Genomic DNA, 21633 nt, shown 5'->3' with positions numbered 1-21633 from the left:
GCCAGTCACTACTCTTGATGAACTGTGGTATCGTGTTGAAGCAGCATGGGCAGCTGTACCTGTACAGGTCATCCAAGCTCTGTTTCACTCAATGCCCAGGCGTATAAAGACCGTTATTACGATCAGAGGTGGTTGTTCAGGGTACCGATTTCTCAGGATCTATGCACCCAAATTGCGTGAAAATGTAATCACATGTCAGTTCTAGTATAATATATTTGTCCAATGAATACCCGTTTATCATCTAGATTTCTTCTTGGTGTAGCAATTTTAATGACCAGTAGTGTATCTTGTTACAAATATCCACATAATTGTGTAGGCTCAACGAAATTTTTTAGCTCGAATTTTATTGTCCTCTGTCATTTCCAAGGATATCGATAGTCGTATCTACATTTAGAAGTAAGTATTGATAATAATTTTATAAAGTTCCAATAATACACGTCTGGTTTTGTCTATAATTCTTAAAAGTATTTACTGTTATTCCATAAATAGAAAACAGATATGTGAGAGTGGTTTGAAAACTTGTCGGAATCACCAGGAGAAGTCAGCGCTAGAGAAACTAGTTCTTCACGTGGTATTCATTGGGCTGTTGCCTGTAAACACGTGCCACGTCAGTGCTCTTGGAAGAGAGCTGGGGCGGTGACGTGGCTCTGTTATTGTTCCTGCGTAGTGATTTGCGAAGATGGAAATATCCAGAATTCTGCAGTGATTAAGTACTTCGTAAAGAAAGGTATGAAAACAAAGGACATTCTGGTTCTAGGCGCTGCAGTCTGGAACCGCGTGACCGCTACGGTCGCAGGTTCGAATCCTGCCTCGGGAATGGATGTGTGTGTTGTCCTTAGGGTAGTTAGGTTTAAGTAGTTCTAAGTTCTAGGCGACTGATGACCACAGGTTTTAAGTCCCGTAGTGCTCAGAGCCATTTGAACCCAAAGGACATTCATGCTGATTTCCAAAATACACTGGGAGATTCTGGTCCTTCATACTCAACCGTTGTCAAATGGACAAATGAATTTAAATTCGGTCGGGGAGCTTAGATGTGATCCGCCCAGTGGTCGACCAAGATGTGTCACTGCTCCAGAAGTCATTGCAAAACTGCACAAAATGGTCGTGGAGGATCGCCGATTGAAAGTGCGTGAAATTGCTCACGCTTGCCAGATGTCATCTGAAAGATTATATTACATTTTAACTGAAGAATGAGAAATGAAAAAAAACTATCTGCAAGATGGGTGCTGCGACTCTTGATGTTGGATCAAAAACGCATGAGAATGGACATATCGGAACAGTGTTTGGCCCGTTTTAGGAAAAACGAACAAGATTTTTTGCGCCTGTTTGTGACCATAGATGAAACATGGGTGCACTACTATACACCAGAGAGAAAACAACAGTCAAAGCTGTGGAAAGACGCTGATTTTCCGCCACCAAAGAAAGCAAAGACAATTCCTTCGGCGGAAAAGGTCATGACATCAGTATTCTGAGATGCGATGGGGATTCTGCCCCACTGGGCAAACAATCACTGGAGATTACTATGCTAACCTCCTGGACAAATTGCGATTACAGATACGCGAAAGAAGGCCAGGTTTAGCAAGGAAAAAAGTCATCTTCCATCAGGACAATGCTCGCCCGCAAACATGTGCGGTCGCTATCGCAAAATTACATGAACTAATGTATGAACTGTTGCCACACTCGCCTTATTCGCCTGATATGTCTCCGTCAGACTTCCATCTCTTCCCAAAACTGAAAATTTTTTCCATTGGACGAAAATTAACTTCAAACGAAGAAGTGATAGCCGGAGTTGACAACTATTTTGCAGTCCTCATTTTCGAGATGGGATCAAGGCACTGGAACATCGTTGGACCGAGTGCATTAGTCTACAAGGAGACTACACTGAAAAATAAAAATAAGTTTCAGTGATGTAAGTACTTTTTTTCTATTCCGTTCCGTGAACATTTCAAACTGCCCTCGTACAAATAAATAACAGCCTCCCACACCACCATTCAATGAGATTCTTCAGAATTTTGTGGAATTAAAACACGTGTGTGATGCTAGGTCTAGTGATAGGAATTTAAACGGCGGTATGCCGCATAATATAGTGGTAAGGAATTTCACATCACCAACGCTGCTCATCTTTCCAGGAAAAAAGTCAAGCGGTGAAAACTTTTTCCCAAAATCAAGATTCGAACCAGTTACCTTATCGTCTAAGGAAAGGGTTAGCACCTACATCTACACATTGACGCCGAAAGCTACCGTGCGGTGCGTGGCGGAGGGTTCCCTACACCACTACTAGGGACTTCCTTTCCCGTTCCACCCACAAACAAGCGAGGGAGAAATTACCGTCTAACGGCCTCCGTTGAGCCCTAATTTTTCTTATTCTATCTCCTCGAAATCTACGTTGGTGACAGTAGAAGCGTTCTGCCGTCAGCTTCAAATGCCTGTTCTCTAAATTCTCTTAATAGCAACACTCGAAAAGAAGGTCGCCTTGCTTCCAAGGACCCTATTTTAGTTCCTTAAGCATCACTGTAATACTTCCCTGTTGTTCGAACCTACTGGTAACAAACTTAGCAGACTGAAATGGTTCGCTGTCTTCCTTCAGTTCAGACTTGGTACTCGAGCAGTACTCAAGGAAAGGTCGCACTATTGTCCCATATGCGGCAGCCTTTACAGATGAACCGCTGTCCGAAATTCTCCCAATAAACTTACGCCGACCATTCCGTTTCCCTACTACAACCATTACATGCTCATTCTGTTTCATGTCGCTTTGCAACGTTACGCGCAGACATGTAAACGACGTGACTTCAAGCACTACATCGCTAATGCTGTATTCGAACATTATGGATTTGTTTTTCCTATCCGTCTTCATTAACTGACATTTTTCTACATTTAGAGCTACCTACCATTCATCACAGCAACTAGAAATTTTGTCTAAGTCATCTTGTGTCATTCCCCAGTTACTCAACGACCACATATTCGTTTTACGATGGAGGTGGAAGAGGATGGTTGCCTTCCCTTTCTTGACGTGTTGGTCAGGAGGTAGGATGATGGATCATTTGGACATGTTGTCTACAGGAAACGTACTTACAGCGACTTGTACTTACAGGCTAATAGTTGTCACCATCCGGCTCAGCATGAAGGGGTACTTCGTACCTTGGTACACAGGGCACATGTCGTTTCCGACGCTAAGACTTCGTCAGCTGAGCTGTCCCATCTTGAAGTTAAGTTTCTTCAAAATGGTTATAGTGATAGACAGATCGAACGTGCGTTGCGCTATCGGCCAACTGTACATCGGGTGATTGATGATAATTCTGAGTGTACACGTAAGTCTACCGCCTTTTTGCCTTACGTAGGAAACACCTCCAACAAGATCGGCCGTATTTTACGGAAATACTATGTGAAATGTGTTTTCCGACTTCCATGTAAAATTAGAGTGCTTTTGAGTTCTGTTAAGGATGACTTTGGTCTGCGTAATGCGGGTGTATATCGCATTTCTTGTAGCTGCGGCATGGCATATATTGGTCAAACATCAGGACCGTGGAGGACCGATGTACTGAGCATAAACGGCACACACGATTACAGCAGCCAAATGGATCTGCTATTGCCGAACATTGCTTGGATACTGGTCACCCAATGTTATATAATAACACGGAGATATTGGCATGCACGTCCAGCTATTGGGACTGTGTTATTACGGATGCGAGCAACCTCGCTAACAGGGATGGAGGTTTTTGTTTAAACTCTGTTTGGAATCCGGCTCTCTCCCTTGTCAAAAAACAGTGGGACACAGTCAATGCTACCTCACCTCCGAGTTTGTAGTCTCACTATCGACATCTCTGACTTTGGTCATCTTTGGTGGCACTAGTGTTCAGTGTGTGTGTTATCTTTCCTGCATCAGTCCGAGAACTGAGGTTTTAAATTTTTTAAATTTGCATGTACGTCGCCTGTCCGTTGCAGTTTGCCTTGAAAATGGCGGGGGGTGTTCTCCCTCCAAAATATCGGCGGTTGCTGAAAGTGTTACCTGGCTGAATTCCCGGAAGTTATTTGAAACACATATTCCTGTACACCACAGCATCATCAGTAAACCGTCGTAGACTGCTGCCTGCCCTGTTCAACAGATCATTTATGTACACAGAACACAATAGCGGTCCTGTCACACTTCCATGGAGCACTTCAAACGATACCACAGCAACAGTTACGTACGTACTACAAAAATTTTGATTCGTTACCTAGACTTATGCTGTAACAATTTATGGCCTGATCCCCGCCTGCTTTGCCGTGGTGTTCTTAGCCTTTTGACTTGCCACTCCAACTGCCGTCTGCATGGTGTAGGTTAGGAATTTGACCTGAACTAATGATGTTCTTTCTCCCCACTACTCATTTCAGACGTTATCTCTTGTCTGTGTGTATCGCCTTGTTAGTTGCAGTGTAGGTGATTGCTTAACATAAGCAGGTGGGTCAGTTAAAGCATAAAGTGGACCACGTCACGGCAGCAGTGAAGAGCGGCGGCGCTCAGCGACGTAACTCATTTCGCGCCAAGGCCACAGCACGGCTGAGAGAGGCACCTCATATCGTTTGATAAACAGCGGTCAGTGCCGCTCCGAACCGCGAAGCAGACACATCTGGGGTAGTTACAACAGCAGCAGCAACAACAACAACGGCAACAGTGCCACACACGTACGTACTTCCTGTAACACTAGAGTGGATTGCCATTGCTGTTGTGTTCTCCAGTCCGAGGAATGGTTTGATGCTACTCTATCCCGTGCAGGACCTTCCGTCACTGCCTAAATACAACATACATTTACTCGAACCTCTTTACTCAAGCCAGCCCTCTACAATTCTTATCGCTATATACCCAAATTGCTTAATGAAGTAATATTTGATAACTAGTGCGGTGTCACCGCCAGACACCACACTTGCTAGGTGGTAGCCTTTAAATCGGCCGCGGTCCGTTGGTATACGTCGGACCCGCGTGTCGCCACTATCAGTGATTGCAGACCGAGCGCCGCCACACGGCCGGTCTAGAGAGACTTCCTAGCACTCGCCCCAGTTGTTCAACCGACTTTGCTAGCGATGGTTCACTGACAAAATACGCTCTCATTTGCCGAGACGATAGTTAGCATAGCCTTCAGCTACGTTATTTACTATGACCTAGCAAGGCGCGATTACCAGTTACTATTGATACTGAATCATGTACAGTCAAGAGCGACGCTCATCATTAATGGATTAAAGTTAAGTATTCCACCAGCTACGTCCGTTTTTCTAAATTCTAATTTCCTTGTTCTGTTCCAGACCTCACGCCAGCCTGCGTGAGCTAAAACGCGTGCCTTTCGGCTTCCTCTAGTAACACGGTGTTGGCTCTCTTGCCAACCCACAACAACCAGAATGTGTCCTATCAACCTATTCCATCTTCAATAAAGTTGTGCTACAAACGTCTTGTTTTCCCACTTCGATTCAGTATCTCTTCATTAATTATCCGATATATCTCCCTCCCCGTAATTTCCAGTATGCTGTAAAGTCAGGTTTCAAAAACTTTTCTTACTTTCGTGTCTGTTGTATTTACCGTCCACGTTTAACTTCCGTACAAGGATACGCTCCAGACAAACAATATTAAGTGATGACCAGTTTCTCTTTTTCAACAACGCTTTCTTTGCTACAGCGCATCTGCATTTTATATCTTCTCTGCTTCGAACATCGGCAGATAGTCCAAATTGCAAAACTCATCTACTACTTTTAGTACCTCATTTCTCAATGTAATTCTCTGAGCTTCGCCTGATTTAATTAGACTACATTCTCATTCCATTGTTTTACTTTTGTTGATATACATCTTACAACTGCTTTTGAAGACACAATGCATTCTGCTCAAATGACTGACCACCTTAGCGCCTCTGTCAGCATTACCATGCCTGCTGGAAATCTGAAAGTTTTATTTTATCTACATTAACTTTAACTCCCTTTCCTAATTGCTGGTTGGTTTCTATTACACCCCGTTCAATGTGAGTGTTGAACAACATTGGACGCAGGATGCAGCCCTGTCTCACTCCCTACTCGATTACTGCTACCGTTTTATACATTTCGACTCTTATAATTGCAGTCTGGTTTCTGCGCAAGTTGTAGAAAACATTATGTGTATTTTATCCCTGGTAACGGGAGAGCTTCAAAGACTGTTTTCTAGTCAACATAGGTTTAGCTTTCTGCAATCTGTCTTTAACATAAGCCCTAGGATTCGTATTTCGTCACGTCTTCCGTCATTTCATCGAAATCCTTGCTGATCCCCCATGAGGTCGACTTCTACCATACTTTCCAATACTTCGCGTCGATGCTTTGCAACAGTGAGATATTAAACTCATGGTTCTATAATATTCCAACCTGCTTTCTTTGGAATCGGAATTATTTCTTGTTGAAGTATGAGGCTGTTTTGTTTGTCTCATATACCTTACGTACTAGGTGGAATACGATGTAGGAAAATGTTTTCCTAAGGATCTCGATAAGTCTGAAGTCTCGACTAAGGTCTTTCATTGCTGTCTCAAATGCTCGCAATATATCCTTTTGGTTTCATCTACTTCTTGTTACCTTACCATGATATTGTCTTCAAGTTCGTTTCCTTTACACAGGCCCTCTACGTATTCATCACCCCTTTCAGAATGACGTTAGAATTATATAATGTACTAATTATTGGCTTGAATACATATCCGAAAACATGGCGTTACGAAAATTACCGTACACCACGTTGTGAGTAATTTTTGTATTTGAGCCATAGTCTGCGATACTGAGACGGGTATCCACGTCTATCCTGAGCATAGTATGTGCAAAAAGTTTGTAGCCATAGTCAGTCCAAAAAGTTTCGTGACTGGCTTAATTATATATAGCGGTCTGTTTATCTGCTGATTTTATTGCTTCAGGTGTTTTACATAGTCTCCCGCACCTTGAGTACAAGCTGTGTGAAGCTGTCGGGAAAGTTCTTATTTGGAATGATGTTCAAGTCGCTCGCCACAGTTGCTTGATTATCAATTATGACTTCACAGCGTCGACTCTTCACGTGAATTTCTGCACGTTGTCGCTTTGTGGCGGGTTCGGGCAGATAACACCAAATCTCGTCATCTGCGATAATTTGTTCTGTAAAAGGACTGTCTGCGCTTTGCAATTCAGTCAAAAGTCGCGGCAGCCATCCGCTCGTCGTTGGTTTTGTTCAGGATTAAAAGTGAGCAGGACAAACTTTGCACACGTTTGTTGTCTTCAAAACATTCTGGAGAATGTCTTGAACAGTTGATTTATAGATGTCGTTCCACTGCGACGTGTGATACAGTAGGGTCGTTCTTTCGGTATGTAACACCGCCTGCTCAGAGCGGACTGTTGTTTTCTATCATCAGTCCACGCCGTCACCGTAGTAGAGATGGGCAAAACTGTTCTTTTCAGAGATCGGATCAGAACTGTTCACTCCCTGAAATGAATTAGCTCTTTTTCACGACTCAAGACTCATTTACAATAGAAAATAAATGGAAGGCACATTGCCCTTTAAACTTGGTTTATTCCAGTACTATACCTGTATTTTGATCTTATTTGATCCTATTTTGAAGTAACACAGGTAATGAGTAAGAATTTTGTATTGTTTATTGAAATTTCCACGATATGACAAAGTTTTTGATTATTGATTTATTTTGCACTATCGTGGTTTTTTGGGTGATCGGAAAATGTTGTAACTTGAGATTTACATTAACAATATATTTGGCTATAATGTATTAAAATTTCATTAACCTCATACAAATACATCGCAAGCCATATATTTTTAAAGTGAACGTTTCCTTCCGAAGACGCCTAAAATCGCAAAATCCGTACCAGAATAAGAAAAAAATATATAAATTTGACTGTAAAACGAAAGTGCTGCATATAGCCTTACGCAGAATAAAACAAGGAAAATATTGGTGTATCACATTTTGCGATACGTTTATCGGTTCGCTCGTAATTAAAGCGTAAATTCGAGTGTCCATAATAAAAATCCTATAGTAATAGGAGTCGTCAAAAATCTAATCTGATCAGTTTAAACAAATAAAAATAAAATAAAAACAAATGATGTATGTTGTTGTTGTTGTGGTCTTCAGTCCTGAGACTGGTTTGATGCAGCTCTCCATGCTACTCTATCCTGTGCAAGCTTCTTCATCTCCCAGTACCTACTGCAACCTACATCCTTCTGAATCTGCTTAGTGTATTCATCTCTTGGTCTCCCCCTACGATTTTTACCCTCCACGCTGCCCTCCAATACTAAATTGGTGATCCCTTGATGCCTCAGAACATGTCCTACCAACCAATCCCTTCTTCTGGTCAAGTTGTGGCACAAACCTCTCTTCTCCCCAATCCTATTCAATACTTCCTCATTAGTTATGTAATCTACCCATCTAATCTTCAGCATTCTTCTGTAGCACCACATTTCGAAAGCTTCTATTCTCTTCTTGTCTAAATTATTTATCGTCCATGTTTCACTTCCATACATGGCAACACTCCATACAAATACTTTCAGAAATGACTTCCTGACACTTAAATCTATACTCGATGTTAACAAATTTCTCTTCTTCAGAAACGCTTTCCTTGCCATTGCCAGTCTACATTTTATATCCTCTCTACTTCGACCATCATCAGTTATTTTGCTCCCCAAATAGCAAAACTCCTTTACTACTTTAAGTGTCTCATTTCCTAATCTAATACCCTCAACATCGCCCGACTTAATTCGACTACATTCCATTATTCTCGTTTTGTTTTTGTTGATGTTCATCTTATATCCTCCCTTCAAGACACCATCCATTCCGTTCAACTGCTCTTCCAAGTCCTTTGCTGTCTCTGAAAGAATTACAATGTCATCGGCGAACCTCAAAGTTTTTATTTCTTCTCCATGGATTTTAATACCTACCCCCAATTTTTCTTTTGTTTCCTTTACTGCTTGCTCAATATACAGATTGAATAACATCGGGGAGAGGCTACAACCCTGTCTCACTCCCTTCCCAACCACTGCTTCCCTTTCATGTCCCTCGACTCTTATAACTGCCATCTGGTTTCTGTACAAATTGTAAATAGCCTTTCGCTCCCTGTATTTTACCCCTGCAACCTTTAGAATTTGAAAGAGAGTATTCCAGTCATCATTGTCAAAAGCTTTCTTTAAGTCTACAAATGCTAGAAACGTAGGTTTGCCTTTCCTTAATCTTTCTTCTAAGATAAGTCGTAAGGTCAGTATTGCCTCACGTGTTCCAGTATTTCTACGGAATCCAAACTGATCTTCCCCGAGGTCGGCTTCTACTAGTTTTTCCATTCGTCTGTAAAGAATTCGTGTTAGTATTTTGCAGCTGTGGCTTATTAAACTGATTGTTCGGTAATTTTCACATCTGTCAACACCTGCTTTCTTTGGGATTGGAATTATTATATTCTTCTTGAAGTCTGAGGGTATTTCGCCTGTTTCATACATCTTGCTCACCAGATGGTAGAGTTTGGTCATGACTGGCTCTCCCAAGGCCGTCAGTAGTTCCAGTGGAATGTTGTCTACTCCGGGGGCCTTGTTTCGACTCACGTCTTTCAGTGCTCTGTCAAACTCTTCACGCAGTATCGTATCTCCCATTTCATCTTCATCTACATCCTCTTCCATTTCCATAATATTGTCCTCAAGTGCATCGCCCTTGTATAGACCCTCTATATACTCCTTCCACCTTTCTGCTTTCCCTTCTTTGCTTAGAACTGGGTTTCCATCTGAGCTCTTGATGTTCATACAAGTGGTTCTCTTATCTCCAAAAGTCTCTTTAATATTCCTGTAGGCAGTATCTATCTGACCCCTAGTGAGATACGCCTCTACATCCTTACATTTGTCCTCTAGCCATCCCTGCTTAGCCATTTTGCACTTCCTGTCGATCTCATTTTTGAGACGTTTGCATTCCTTTTTGCCTGCTTCATTTACTGCATTTTTATATTTTCTCCTTTCATCAATTAAATTCAATATTTCTTCTGTTATCCAAGGATTTCTACTAGCCCTCGTCTTTTTACCTACTTGATCCTCTACTGCCTTCACTACTTCATCCCTCAAAGCTACCCATTCTTCTTGTACTGTATTTCTTTCCCCCATTCCTGTCAATTGTTCCCTTATGCTCTCCCTGAAACTCTGTACAACCTCTGGTTCTTTCAGTTTATCCAGGTCCCATCTCATTAAGTTCCCACCTTTTTGCAGTTTCTTCAGTTTTAATCTACAGGTCATAACCAATAGATTGTGGTCAGAGTCCACATCTGCCCCTGGAAATGTCTTACAATTTAAAACCTGGTACCTAAATCTCTGTCTTACCATTATATAATCTATCTGATACCTTTTAGTGTCTCCAGGGTTCTTCCATGTATACAACCTTCTATCATGATTCTTAAACCAAGTGTTAGCTATGATTAAGTTGTGCTCTGTGCAAAATTCTACCAGGCGGCTTCCTCTTTCATTTCTTAGCCCCAATCCATATTCACCTACTACGTTTCCTTCTCTCCCTTTTCCTACACTCGAATTCCAGTCACCAATGACTATTAAATTTTCGACTCCCTTCACTGTCTGAATAATTTCTTTTATTTCATCATACATTTCTTCAATTTCTTCGTCATCTGCAGAGCTAGTTGGCATATAAACTTGTACTACTGTAGTAGGTGTGGGCTTCGTATCTATCTTGGCCACAATTATTCGTTCACTATGCTGTTTGTAGTAGCTTACCCGCAATCCTATTTTCCTATTCATTATTAAACCTACTCCTGCATTACCCCTATTTGACTTTGTGTTTATAGCCCTGTAGTCACCTGACCAGAAGTCTTGTTCCTCCTGCCACCGAACTTCACTAATTCCCGCTATATCTAACTTTAACCTATTCATTTCCCTTTTTAAATTTTCTAACCTACCTGCCCGATTAAGGGATCTGATATTCCACGCTCCGATCCGTAGAACGCCACTTTTCTTTCTGCTGATAACGACATCCTCTTGAGTAGTCCCCGCCCGAATGGGGGACTATTTTACCTCCGGAATATTTTACCCAAGAGGACGCCATCATCATTTAATCATACAGTAAAGCTGCATGCCCTCGGGAAAAATTACGGCTGTAGTTTCCCCTTGCTTTCAGCCATTCGCAGTACCAGCACAGCAAGGCCGTTTTGGTTATTGTTACAAGGTCAGATCAGTCAATCATCCAGACTGTTGACCTTGTAACTACTGAAAAGGCTGCTGCCCCTCTTCAGGAACAACACGTTTGTCTGGCCTCTCAACAGATACCCCTCCGCTGTGGTTGTACCTACGGTACGGCTATCTGTATCGCTGAGGCACGCAAGCCTCCCCACCAACGGCAAGGTCCATGGTTCATGGGGGGGAAATGATGATGTATACATAACATAATAATGTAATATACATAGCGGTATTACTACGAAGAACAATATCCAGTAGAGACAAACTCCAATGCAGAAGCACTGAGTCGAGCAGGTCGAGCCGCGAGTTGTATTACTGCGTGAGCTAAGACCGCAGAGACCAGAGTGACACCTGAGTTGCTTTGCTCAACGCTCTGGCTAGAGTCGAGAACGGTGGGGTGAGCGTTGAGCGGGCGAGTTCCGAGGGTGGGGGGAGCGGTGAACGGCCACCACTCACCCACTCCGAGACAAATCGTCCGTTCCCTTGTGAGCAGGTTGTTGCAAGTAGTTCCTATGTTATCCGCTAGGTGGATCTCTGTCCTGTTGCTCGCATCGACTGCCCAGAGGGCTAGACGTGCGACTGAAACGATCGCCGACAGAGTGCGATGCGAAGTTAAGCTGCGCCAGACACTGCACGCGGCAGATGATGCACAGAGACGGCACGGCATATGTGAAACACAAAATCCAATGGGGCACTGCACAATGCAGGCAGCCAAGGTAGAAGCAGGGCAGAGGCCGGCGCTGGCTGTGTTGTGTGGCGTGCACTGCGCTGTGACCAGCAGAGGCGCTGCTGATATGCTCCGTCTCTCTCTCTCTCTCTCTCTCTCTCTCTCTCTCTGCCATGGGAAACGTTTGGAGCTACCATTCTTTTTTTCTGAATCACTGATTGTTCACTCCTTTGAAAGATTCAACTCTATGAATCAGTTCAAGAGCGGATCCCCCATCTCTACACCGTAGCTGCTGCATTTGATGCCGCTTATATACCAGAAAAAACCAGCTTTGGAAATTTCTGCGGGCTGACCTTGATGAGTGGCTGTGTGCTCAGTGCAGTGCATTTTCAGTGCTGTTGTATTTGAGGGAATGGTGTAGGTGAAACCAGGCGCCTGCACATAGCCTACAGTATTCCAATTGCATTATGTTTGCCCCCACCCCTCTTAGTTTAATGGTCCAACTACGTTGTAATGCACAGCTGCAGCGCCGAAGTTGGGTAAGTGTGTAAGGAGACCAAACAGCTAATCTCATCAGTCTCTTATTCACCTCTCAGGGCAGTAGGAATGTGCCCAACTGGCTTCCATACAGAGAAGAATCTGTATGCAAGTGTTAGAAAGTGTTTTAAATCTTTGTGTGGCGTGTATCTGAGGTATAACTTGGAAACCAGCCCGGTATTCACCCAGTGGGACGTGGGAAACCGTCTCCACGTCCAGGCTGGCCGGCACATCGACTCCTCGACGGACGGATTCGACCCGGGGCCGACATACCTCCCCGTCTCGGAAGCTGCTGCGTTAACACGCGTGAACAGCTGGTCGGGTAGAGGAGCAGTCGTTCACTCCATGAACTACTACGTAACTGGTCAGGACGAAACCTTGGACGACAGTGCACTTTCTGGTCATCGTGTATTGTAAGCTGTTGGAAAGTTGTGGTAAGGTCTTATGGGACCAAACTGCTGAGGTCGTAGGTCCCTAGGCTTACACACTACTTAATCTAACTTAAACTAACTTACGCTAATGACGACACCCACACCGATGCCCGAGGGAGGACTCGAACCCCCGACGGGGCGAGCCGCGTGAACCGTGGCAAGACGCCTAAGACCTCGCGACTACCCCGCGCGGCTATTGTAAGCTGTAACCTCTCCTTCCAAAATGAGGATTCGAAACCGCCACCTCTGTATCCAACCTCACAGCACTGTATTAGGCGTCACACGGAAGGCGGCCTTTGTTTTGAACTGTTTCGCAAATCCACCATGCACCTGCAGCCAATGGTTGCCTTCAGGGCAACTCGCCAGGGGTAATGACGCATACCATTATACTTTTCTAATGCCAACAGAGGGAGCAAACAAGCAAACACCTCTTGTAGAATAGCTGGAAAAGTCTCCGAACCAGATTGAACATTGAAACCTTCCCGTCTCCTCTATATCGCTTTTCTTACGCAACTTTCCCTTCTACAATAACCTATGAAACCTTCCCTTATGATTTCTGTCTCTTGCTTAATAATAACACATGAAATCTTCCCTTTGAAATTAATTCTCTTTCTCAATAATAATAAGTGCAATCTTCGCATACAAATTTAAATGCTGCGTATTAAAAGTGATTTGCTGATTATTTCGACGAAACATAAAATGTGTCGTCGTCGTGGCCGTCAGTCGTTACCTGCAATAACCCAAAACTGTTCCTTACCTTTTTTATTGTTACTGGAACGCCATCTGACTGCTACATCGAACTGTGACATGAATATACTTACTCTCTTTTACTATACTCTATTAGCTGCTGGTGGGCTGTCACAATAAGTGGTTGTATTTATTACCAAAGCTGACGTTATTCTTTAATTAATTTGACTGAAGTTACGTAATTCATAGTTACACTTTTCTTGAGAACAATAAAATTTTGCGAAGTTTTACGTTGATGGTTTTTGGGATGGATTATAATCAGTAATGCAATATTGCTGGCAAAAATTAATTACATTCTGAAAACGATTCTTCAAATATTTACTGTTGGTAATGAAATGATTTACAGACGTTCAAATGGGACTTACTTTTTACAATAATCTTACAACTAACCTTGCGCAAACATACCTTCAGTATCTCAAAAAAAAATCAATAATATTAGTTCCTCTTATGATACAGTTAGCTGATGCCTCTGTACATCCGTTTATAATCTCTTGTAAATCATAGCTGGTGGCTGGCAGGCACACCGCTCCTCTAAACCTTTCGCTTCAGACCTGCTACCGACTCGCTTCACATCTCGTTTACTACAGATTTCCTACTAACACTAAAGTGCGGTCTCTCCCGCCAACAATGCTTTCTGGTGCAGACAATCCCTGCTACCATTACAAAATGTATCAATGAGCGCTCTTTCCCGCTCTTTTCTTAAAATGTATTCATACGCGGTATCTCCCACCCTTTTTAAAATTATACCAATGTGCGGTCTCTCCCGCCAACCATACTTCGGTGCAGACATTCCCTGCTACCATAGTTATTTCCAAAATGACAAATATTAATTATGCCTACTTAATCCTATTAATAAAATATAAACATCTTTCATAAATTGTGGTTTGACAATAGACAATAGAAATATACACGTCTTACAACATGTGGTTGAGAACAGAATTTACGTGTTGAGTTTGTAAAACACTGCGCCGTGTTGTGATGGACCTGGTTGTGTCCTTGGGCCATAACAGACCCAGCGTCTTCTGACCTAACACCAACAAGAGAAGCAACTGGCGAAATCTGCGCCCCTGTCTTTGATTGTCTTCCACTACAGATAGCGGCAATGGATTCGCTTTCAAAACGAGTCAGCAGTGTTTCGAACGTCTTAAATTAAACGTGAAAGATGAAGGAAATTAACATGACGGATGCGAGAGCCCTTGTAAAATAAAGCGTATGACCCATCTGTTGTAGCACCAAAAACAAAAGGCACCTTCACTAATAAGTGCACAAATACAGGGAAACTTACAACAATCATGACTGTGGCCGTCACTTCCCAGACCTGTTTCTCTTTTAATGATTATAGAAGTAAATCAATAGGCTACCAATAACAAACACTGTAATGGAACGTTACGTAAATTTACTTAAATTACCTGGAGTTCAGGATACGCGCGTTGGACATCAGCTGAACGCAAAAACTTGCCAATAATTGCAATTGGGACATTAGTTCTTCATAATTTTTGTGGTCACTAAAACTGTTGTCAGATGTGCTGCAGTTTCAAAGAGGAATTAATTTGGCAGTGGAAGAAGCAGTACAAGCGAAAAGCTATAATATACCGGAATACGCAAAGCAGATTACCAGCAATGTGCTGTGAATAAGGGCTGTCCACAGATTATGATGATTAGAACAAGACGGCATGGTATAAAAACAATAGAAGTGATGGCGCACTAAACATATTCCTTGTGCCTAGTCTGATTTATTACACACTACTATTGTTCCATAGCGCGTGAAGCAAGAGAAATCCACAAATATCCAAGCATGTGTCTAATATATCTGCTGACTGTGGACTTTTTTTTTTCGTAGGAGTGCCTACTTTGCATAATGTCATGACTTTGATGAAATTAACAATCTGTTCGAAATCACCGAAATCTGGAGTCCCCCTTTAATAATGTAAGTGTATTCATTGTATACTAACGAAAATGCAAAACAGCGTGTGTTGAGTTTTGCTGTTACTGAGAGGCCTTTGGATAACTGTTAAAACGAGTGCGTTTCGATTAGCACATTATTTGATTTCTTAATCAGAATTTGATCTTATTCTGTCGAAATGTGCTATCTTTGGTGTTATCTGATGTTTTGAGTCGCAAGATACACTACTGGCCATTAAAATTGCTACACCAAGAAGAAATGCAGATGATAAACGAGTACTCATTGGACAAATATATTATACTAGAACTGACATCTGATTACACTTTCACGCAATTTGGGTGCATAGATCCTGAGAAATCAGTACACAGAACAACGACCTCTGGCCGTAATAACGGCTTTGATATGCTTGGGCATTGAGTCAAACAGAGCTTGGATAGCGCGTACAGGTACAGCTGCCCATGCAGCTTCAACACGATATCACGGTTCATCAAGAGTAGTGACTGGCGTATTGTGACGAGCCAGTTGCTCGGCCACCATTGACCAGACGTTTTCAACTGGTGAGAGATCTGGAGAATGTGCTGGCCAGGGCAGCAGTCGAACATTTTCTGTATCCAGAAAGGCTCGTACAGGATCTGCATCATGCGGTCGTGCATTATCCTGCTGAAATGTAGGGTTTCGCAGGGATCGAATGAAGGGTAGGGCCACGGGTCGTAACATATCTGAAATGTAACGTCCACTGTTCAAAGTGCCGTCAAAGCGAACAAGAGGTGACCGAGACGTGTACCATCACGCCGGGTGATACGGCAGTATGGCGATGACGAATACAGGCTTCCAATTTGCGTTCACCGCTATGTCGCCAAACACGGATGCGACCATCATGATGCTGTAAACAGAACCTGGATACATCCGAAAAAATGACGTTTTGCCATTCGTGCACCCAGCTCGTCGTTGAGTACACAATCGCAGGCGCTCCTTGCTATGATGCAGCGTCAAGGGTAGCCGCAGCCATGGTCTCCAAGCTGATAATCCATGCTGCTGTAAACGTCGTCGAACTATTCGTGCAGATTGTTGCTGTCTTGCAAACGTCCCCATCTGTTGACTCTGGGATCGAGACTTGGCTGCACGATCCGTTACAGCCATGCGGATAAGATGCCTATCATCTCGACTGTTAGTGATACGAGGCCGTTGGGATCCAGCACGGCGTTCCGTATTACCCTCCTGAACCCGCCGATTCCATATTCTGCTAACAGTCATTGGATCTCGACCAACGCGAGCAGCAATGTCGCGATACGATAAAGCGCAATCGCGATAGGCTACGATCCGATCTTTATCAAAGTCGGAAACGTGAAGGTACGCATTTCTCCCCACAACAACGTTTCACCAGGCAACGCCGGTCAACTGCTGTTTGTGTATGAGAAATCAGTTGGAAACTTTCCTCATGTCAGCACACTGTAGGTGTCGCCACCGGCGCCAACCTTGTTTGAATGCTCTGAAAAGCTAATCATTTGCATATCACAGCATCTTCTTCCTGTCGGTTAAATTTCGCGTCTGTAGCCCGTCATTTTCGTGGTGTAGCAATTTTAATGGCCAGTAGTGTATTAATGTACTAGCACGTGAGGGAAATGAATTGCACCAGTACGGACCCCAGAGAAACAGCGCTGTTCACGGTGTAGAGTAAGAGCGATTTCGTTAAGCGGAAAATTTGTGATATATACCGTATAAAATGGTTAACGTACGAGGGCACACAGAAAGTAACGCACCGCATTTTTTTTTCTTCAACAATTCTTTATTGAACATAGTGAGATCTGCATACACGAAAGAATGGTGCTTCATCTACACACTCCGTTTTTCCAAGTAATCTCCATCCCGTTCTATGGCCTTCCTCCAGCGCGAAACGTGTGTGTGCCCTGTCGGTACCAATCCCTGTCCTGGTGGCGGAGCCAGTGTTTCACTGTATGAATCACCTCTTCTTCGTCCTCAAAGTGTGTTCAACGAATGGCATCCTCTTATGCCCCAAAGAAGTGGAAGTCCGAGGGGACTAGGTCAGGCCTGTCAGGTGCGACAGCCGTGGATGGTCTCCCTGACCGCTCCAAGTTGTGGAGCTCCGTCGAACCGCCTTCTGATGACCTCACCCTCTGTGCTCAGCCACTAACTGTGCTTGTGTCCACAGCAGATGCTCCATAGACTTTGCGTAAGAATATTCGCCACAGTTTCTTTCTCTGCAGTGAGAAATTAAATAACGGCACGTTGCTTGTAACGTGCATCACCTCCAGATGCCGTTTAAAACTTTTCTGCAGCTACGCTATCTGTCGGAAGTGACGGAAACTTCGTCCGCTCACTTAGGAACCAAGAAACGATAGATATGTAATGTTTCTTATTCGTAGCATTGTTTTCGGGTAAGAAAAAAAATGCTGTGCATTACTTTCTGGGCAACCCACGTAAATCTACGACGCAGAAAAGTAGTCTGCTGCAAGCTGGAGATAAGAATGTCTACAGCGTGTGTTTTCTCGTTGCAGGCAGTCCACTATGAATGGCGCCCCTTTGCTGGTCCTACTGCTGGCGGTGGGAGGTTCTGAGGGAGCCAAGATCTTAGCCGCTTCACCGTTTCCCGCCATCAGCCACGTGTTGCCCATGAGGCAGATAGTCCTGGAACTCGTCAAGAGGGGACACGACGTCACGTTCATCTCAACAGATCCGATGGAAGTACGTACTCTCATTCTGTCTGGTATCTCTTCAATGGAAGCTAGAAATGTTTTGCCTGATTTGTATCATAAAGGTACTTCTCACGAAGATTACTACGGGCAACTGACCTGAAATAGCGTAATCCTGCGTCATATCGCAGGATACAATAAACTGACTAGTAACAGCTCTTGTGGAATATGCAATGAGTTTATGTTTTTTTTTTTTTTTTACTTTAATGTTCCTTATAGCACTCGTGCTCAGGAAAAGAATATATTCCGCTATCTACATCTACATGATTACTCTGCTATTCACAATAAAGTGCCTGGCAGAGGGTTCAATGAACCACCTCAAGCTGTCTCTCTACCGTTACACTCTCGAATGGCGCGCGGGAAAAACGAGCACTTAATTTTTTCTGTGCGAGCTCTGATTTCTCTTATTTTACCGTGGTGATCATTTCTCCCTATCTAGGTAGGTACCAACAGAATGTTTTCCCAATCGGAGGAGAAAACTGGTGATTGAAATTTCATGAGAAGATCCCGTCACAACGAAAAACGCTTTTGTTTTGATGATTGTCACTCCAGTTCACGTATCATGTCTGTGGCACTATCTCCTGTACACGATTACTCATCCCCCCACCCCTTCCCCGAATTCGATTCAGTACCTCCTCAATAGCTGCGCGATCTACAGTCTCATCTTCAGCATTTGTCTATGGCACCACTTTTTAAAAGCTTGTATTTTTTTCTTCTAGGAGTTGCTTAATTTTGACGTTTCACTTGTGCACAGGACTACACTCGAGACAAATACCTTGAGAATAGACTTCCTAACTCTTAAATTTATGTTACGTAGACGTTGAAAAACTATTTCAGGAACACTTTCCTTGCTATAACGTGTCTGCATTTTGTATCATTCCTACTTCAGCCACTATCAGTTATTTTTCTGCTGAAATAGCAGAGCTCATCGACTACTTTTACTGTGTCATTTCCTAATCTAATACCTTCACCATCACTTGATTTAATGCAAATATATTCCATTATTCTTGTATTACTTTTGTTGACGTTCATTTCATAACCACTTTTCAAGACATTCTTCATTCTGTTCAGTTGCTCTTCCAGGTTCTTCGCTTTCTCTTACAGAATTGCAGTGTAGTCCGTGAACATAAAAAAATTTTTTTTTTCCCTGCACTTCAATTCACTTTCCAAATTTCTCATTGATTTCCGTTACTGCTTACTCAGTGTAAAGCTTAAATAAAATCGTGAATAGGCTACAACTCTGTCTCACTCCTTTCTCTGTAACTGTTTCCCTTTCATGCCCTTAGAGCGTTATAACTACAGTCTAGTTTCTGCAACAGTGGTAAATAACCTTTCACCTCCTGTCTTTTACTCCAGCCACCTTCACAATTTCAAATAGTGTATTCCAGTCAACTTTCTCCAAAAGCTTCTCTATTTCCACGAATCCTATAAAGGTACATTAAGCACTCTTCTAAGATAAATAGTATGGTCAGCATTGCCTCGCCTGTTCCAAACTGATCATCTGCTTTTAATAGCTTTTCCATTTTTCAGTAAATCATTCGTAATAGTATTTTGCATCTACGGCTTATTGAACTCATAGTTCAGTAAGATTCACTCCTGTCAACACCTGCCTATTATTACATACTTCTTGAAATCTGAGAGTATTTTGCGTGTCTCCTACATCTTGCATACCAGGTAGAATAATATTGTCATAGTTGGTTCTACCAAGAAGTTCACTGATTCTGAGGTAATTTGTTTAATCCTGGTGCGTTGTTTCCACTTAGATTTTTCAGCTTTCTCTGAAGTTCTCCTCGCTGTATCACGTCTAACTTCTCCTCCTTATCTACTTTGGTCTTCAAGTTCTTTTCCATTGTACAGACCCTATTCATCTAACTTCCACCTCCCAGCCTTCATTTCTTTGCTTACTACTGGTCTGCTTTCGGAGCTTCTGATATTCATAATGCTGCTCATCATTTCTCCAAAGGTCTCTCTGATTGTCCTACAGACTGCATCTGTCTTTCCCCTAGTCATGCATTCTCCTACAGCCTTGTATTTCTTGTCTATTCTCTCTCGCTTAGCCATTTTGTATTATCTGTCAATTTCATTTTTTAAACGTCTATATTCCGTTTCGATTGCTCCATTTTTATATTTTTTATATTTTATATTTTTTTATATTTTATATTTTTTTATATTTTCTCCTTTTGTCATTTAAATTCAATGTATCCTGTAGTATTCATGGATTTCTGATAGGCCTTGTCTTTTTACCTATGTATTACTCTCCTCGTCTCTCAACGCTACCCACTCGTCTTCTGTTGCACTACTTTGAAACTCTCAATAAACTCTATTTTTCTACCCCTTTGCGATTTCTTCAGTATTCGTCTCCAGTTTCTAAATGTCTGAAAATCTTAACAAAACTAGTTCTTTCAATTACTGCAGATTCCATCTCCTTAATTTGCTACTCCTTTGGTATTTTGTCAGTATTAGTCTGCAGTTCTTAAGTAACAAATTATAGTCAGAGTCCTCATCTGCTCCTGGAGTATTACAGTTAAAAATATGATCTCGAAATCTGTGTTTTACCACTCTATAATGGATCTGAAATCTAGGGCTGTCTTCAGCTCTCTTCCATGTGTACAACGTTCTTACATGATTTTTGAAGTAAGTGTTGGCGATTATTAAATTTTATGTGCAAATTTCTACAACGTGCCTTCTCCTTTCGTTCCTTTCCTTCAGTCCATGTGCTCCTAATATTTTTCCTTGTCTTCCTTTTCGTAGTGCTGAATTCTAGTTCCCCATCACAGTTCTCGTCTTCCTTAATTATCTGAACAACTTCTTTTATCGGATCATCATCAGAGACCAAAACACTGGCAGAATGACTTTTTAAATTTGTTAAATCTATCTTCAGTTGATCGTGAATCTGTATGAACGCTGCTGTTTTACGTTGGATTAATTAATCTTTTTATATAAATGCCAAAATAAATGCCTTTGTGTTGATTATTTATTCCTTTATTATTAAAAACGACAATGAGTGTAAAAATAAATAACACAAGGTAATGATTTTAATCGTCTGACGTGTTTACTTGGCTTTCTATCGGATCATACCTCCTTGAAAAGCAACCAATGGCAGCTCGTGCGAAGTTTTACCACTATATAACAATGTGGTGGCCTACATCCTTTTGACTTATAAGGGTAGTAAGCATCACTAAACTGAATGTATAATTTTACGTACGTAAATTGAACTGTTAAAATTTATTCAAATTTTATAATAAATCGTTTAACATTGCGAGGAATAAAATAAAATAAAAAAGAAGGCGACATCAGGAACTGAACCAAAGCCAACAAACTGCCATTCGGTACATCTAACCACTGGGCTCCCACCCTAATATGTGAAGTGCTTCTCAAAAATTCTCAAACTCTACGTATAAATCATTAGACACAGTTTTATCTTTTCCTAAGGCCCGCTCTACGTAAATATCCAGTTCGAATATATTAATGTTATG

At 42.3% G+C, this 21633-nt stretch overlaps 1 protein-coding gene across 1 annotated transcript in view; it reads left to right on the top strand.

Annotated features, from left to right (window-relative positions):
- Positions 1 to 4591: 4591 nt before the first annotated feature.
- Positions 4592 to 21633, top strand: part of LOC126177152 (UDP-glucosyltransferase 2-like) — a 48251-nt gene continuing 31209 nt past the window's right edge. Inside the window, exons 1-2 of the mRNA XM_049924428.1 lie at positions 4592 to 4662; positions 17963 to 18149. Of these exons, the coding sequence (XP_049780385.1) occupies positions 17973 to 18149 (177 nt within the window). The 5' untranslated portion in view covers positions 4592 to 4662; positions 17963 to 17972. The remainder of the gene's footprint in view (positions 4663 to 17962; positions 18150 to 21633) is intronic.

This window comes from Schistocerca cancellata, chromosome 3, assembly GCF_023864275.1.
Source record: "Schistocerca cancellata isolate TAMUIC-IGC-003103 chromosome 3, iqSchCanc2.1, whole genome shotgun sequence".
NCBI lineage: Eukaryota > Metazoa > Arthropoda > Insecta > Orthoptera > Acrididae > Schistocerca > Schistocerca cancellata.
The sequence above is the reverse complement of the archived record's forward strand: the minus strand, read 5'-3'. Positions and strand labels throughout refer to the sequence as shown.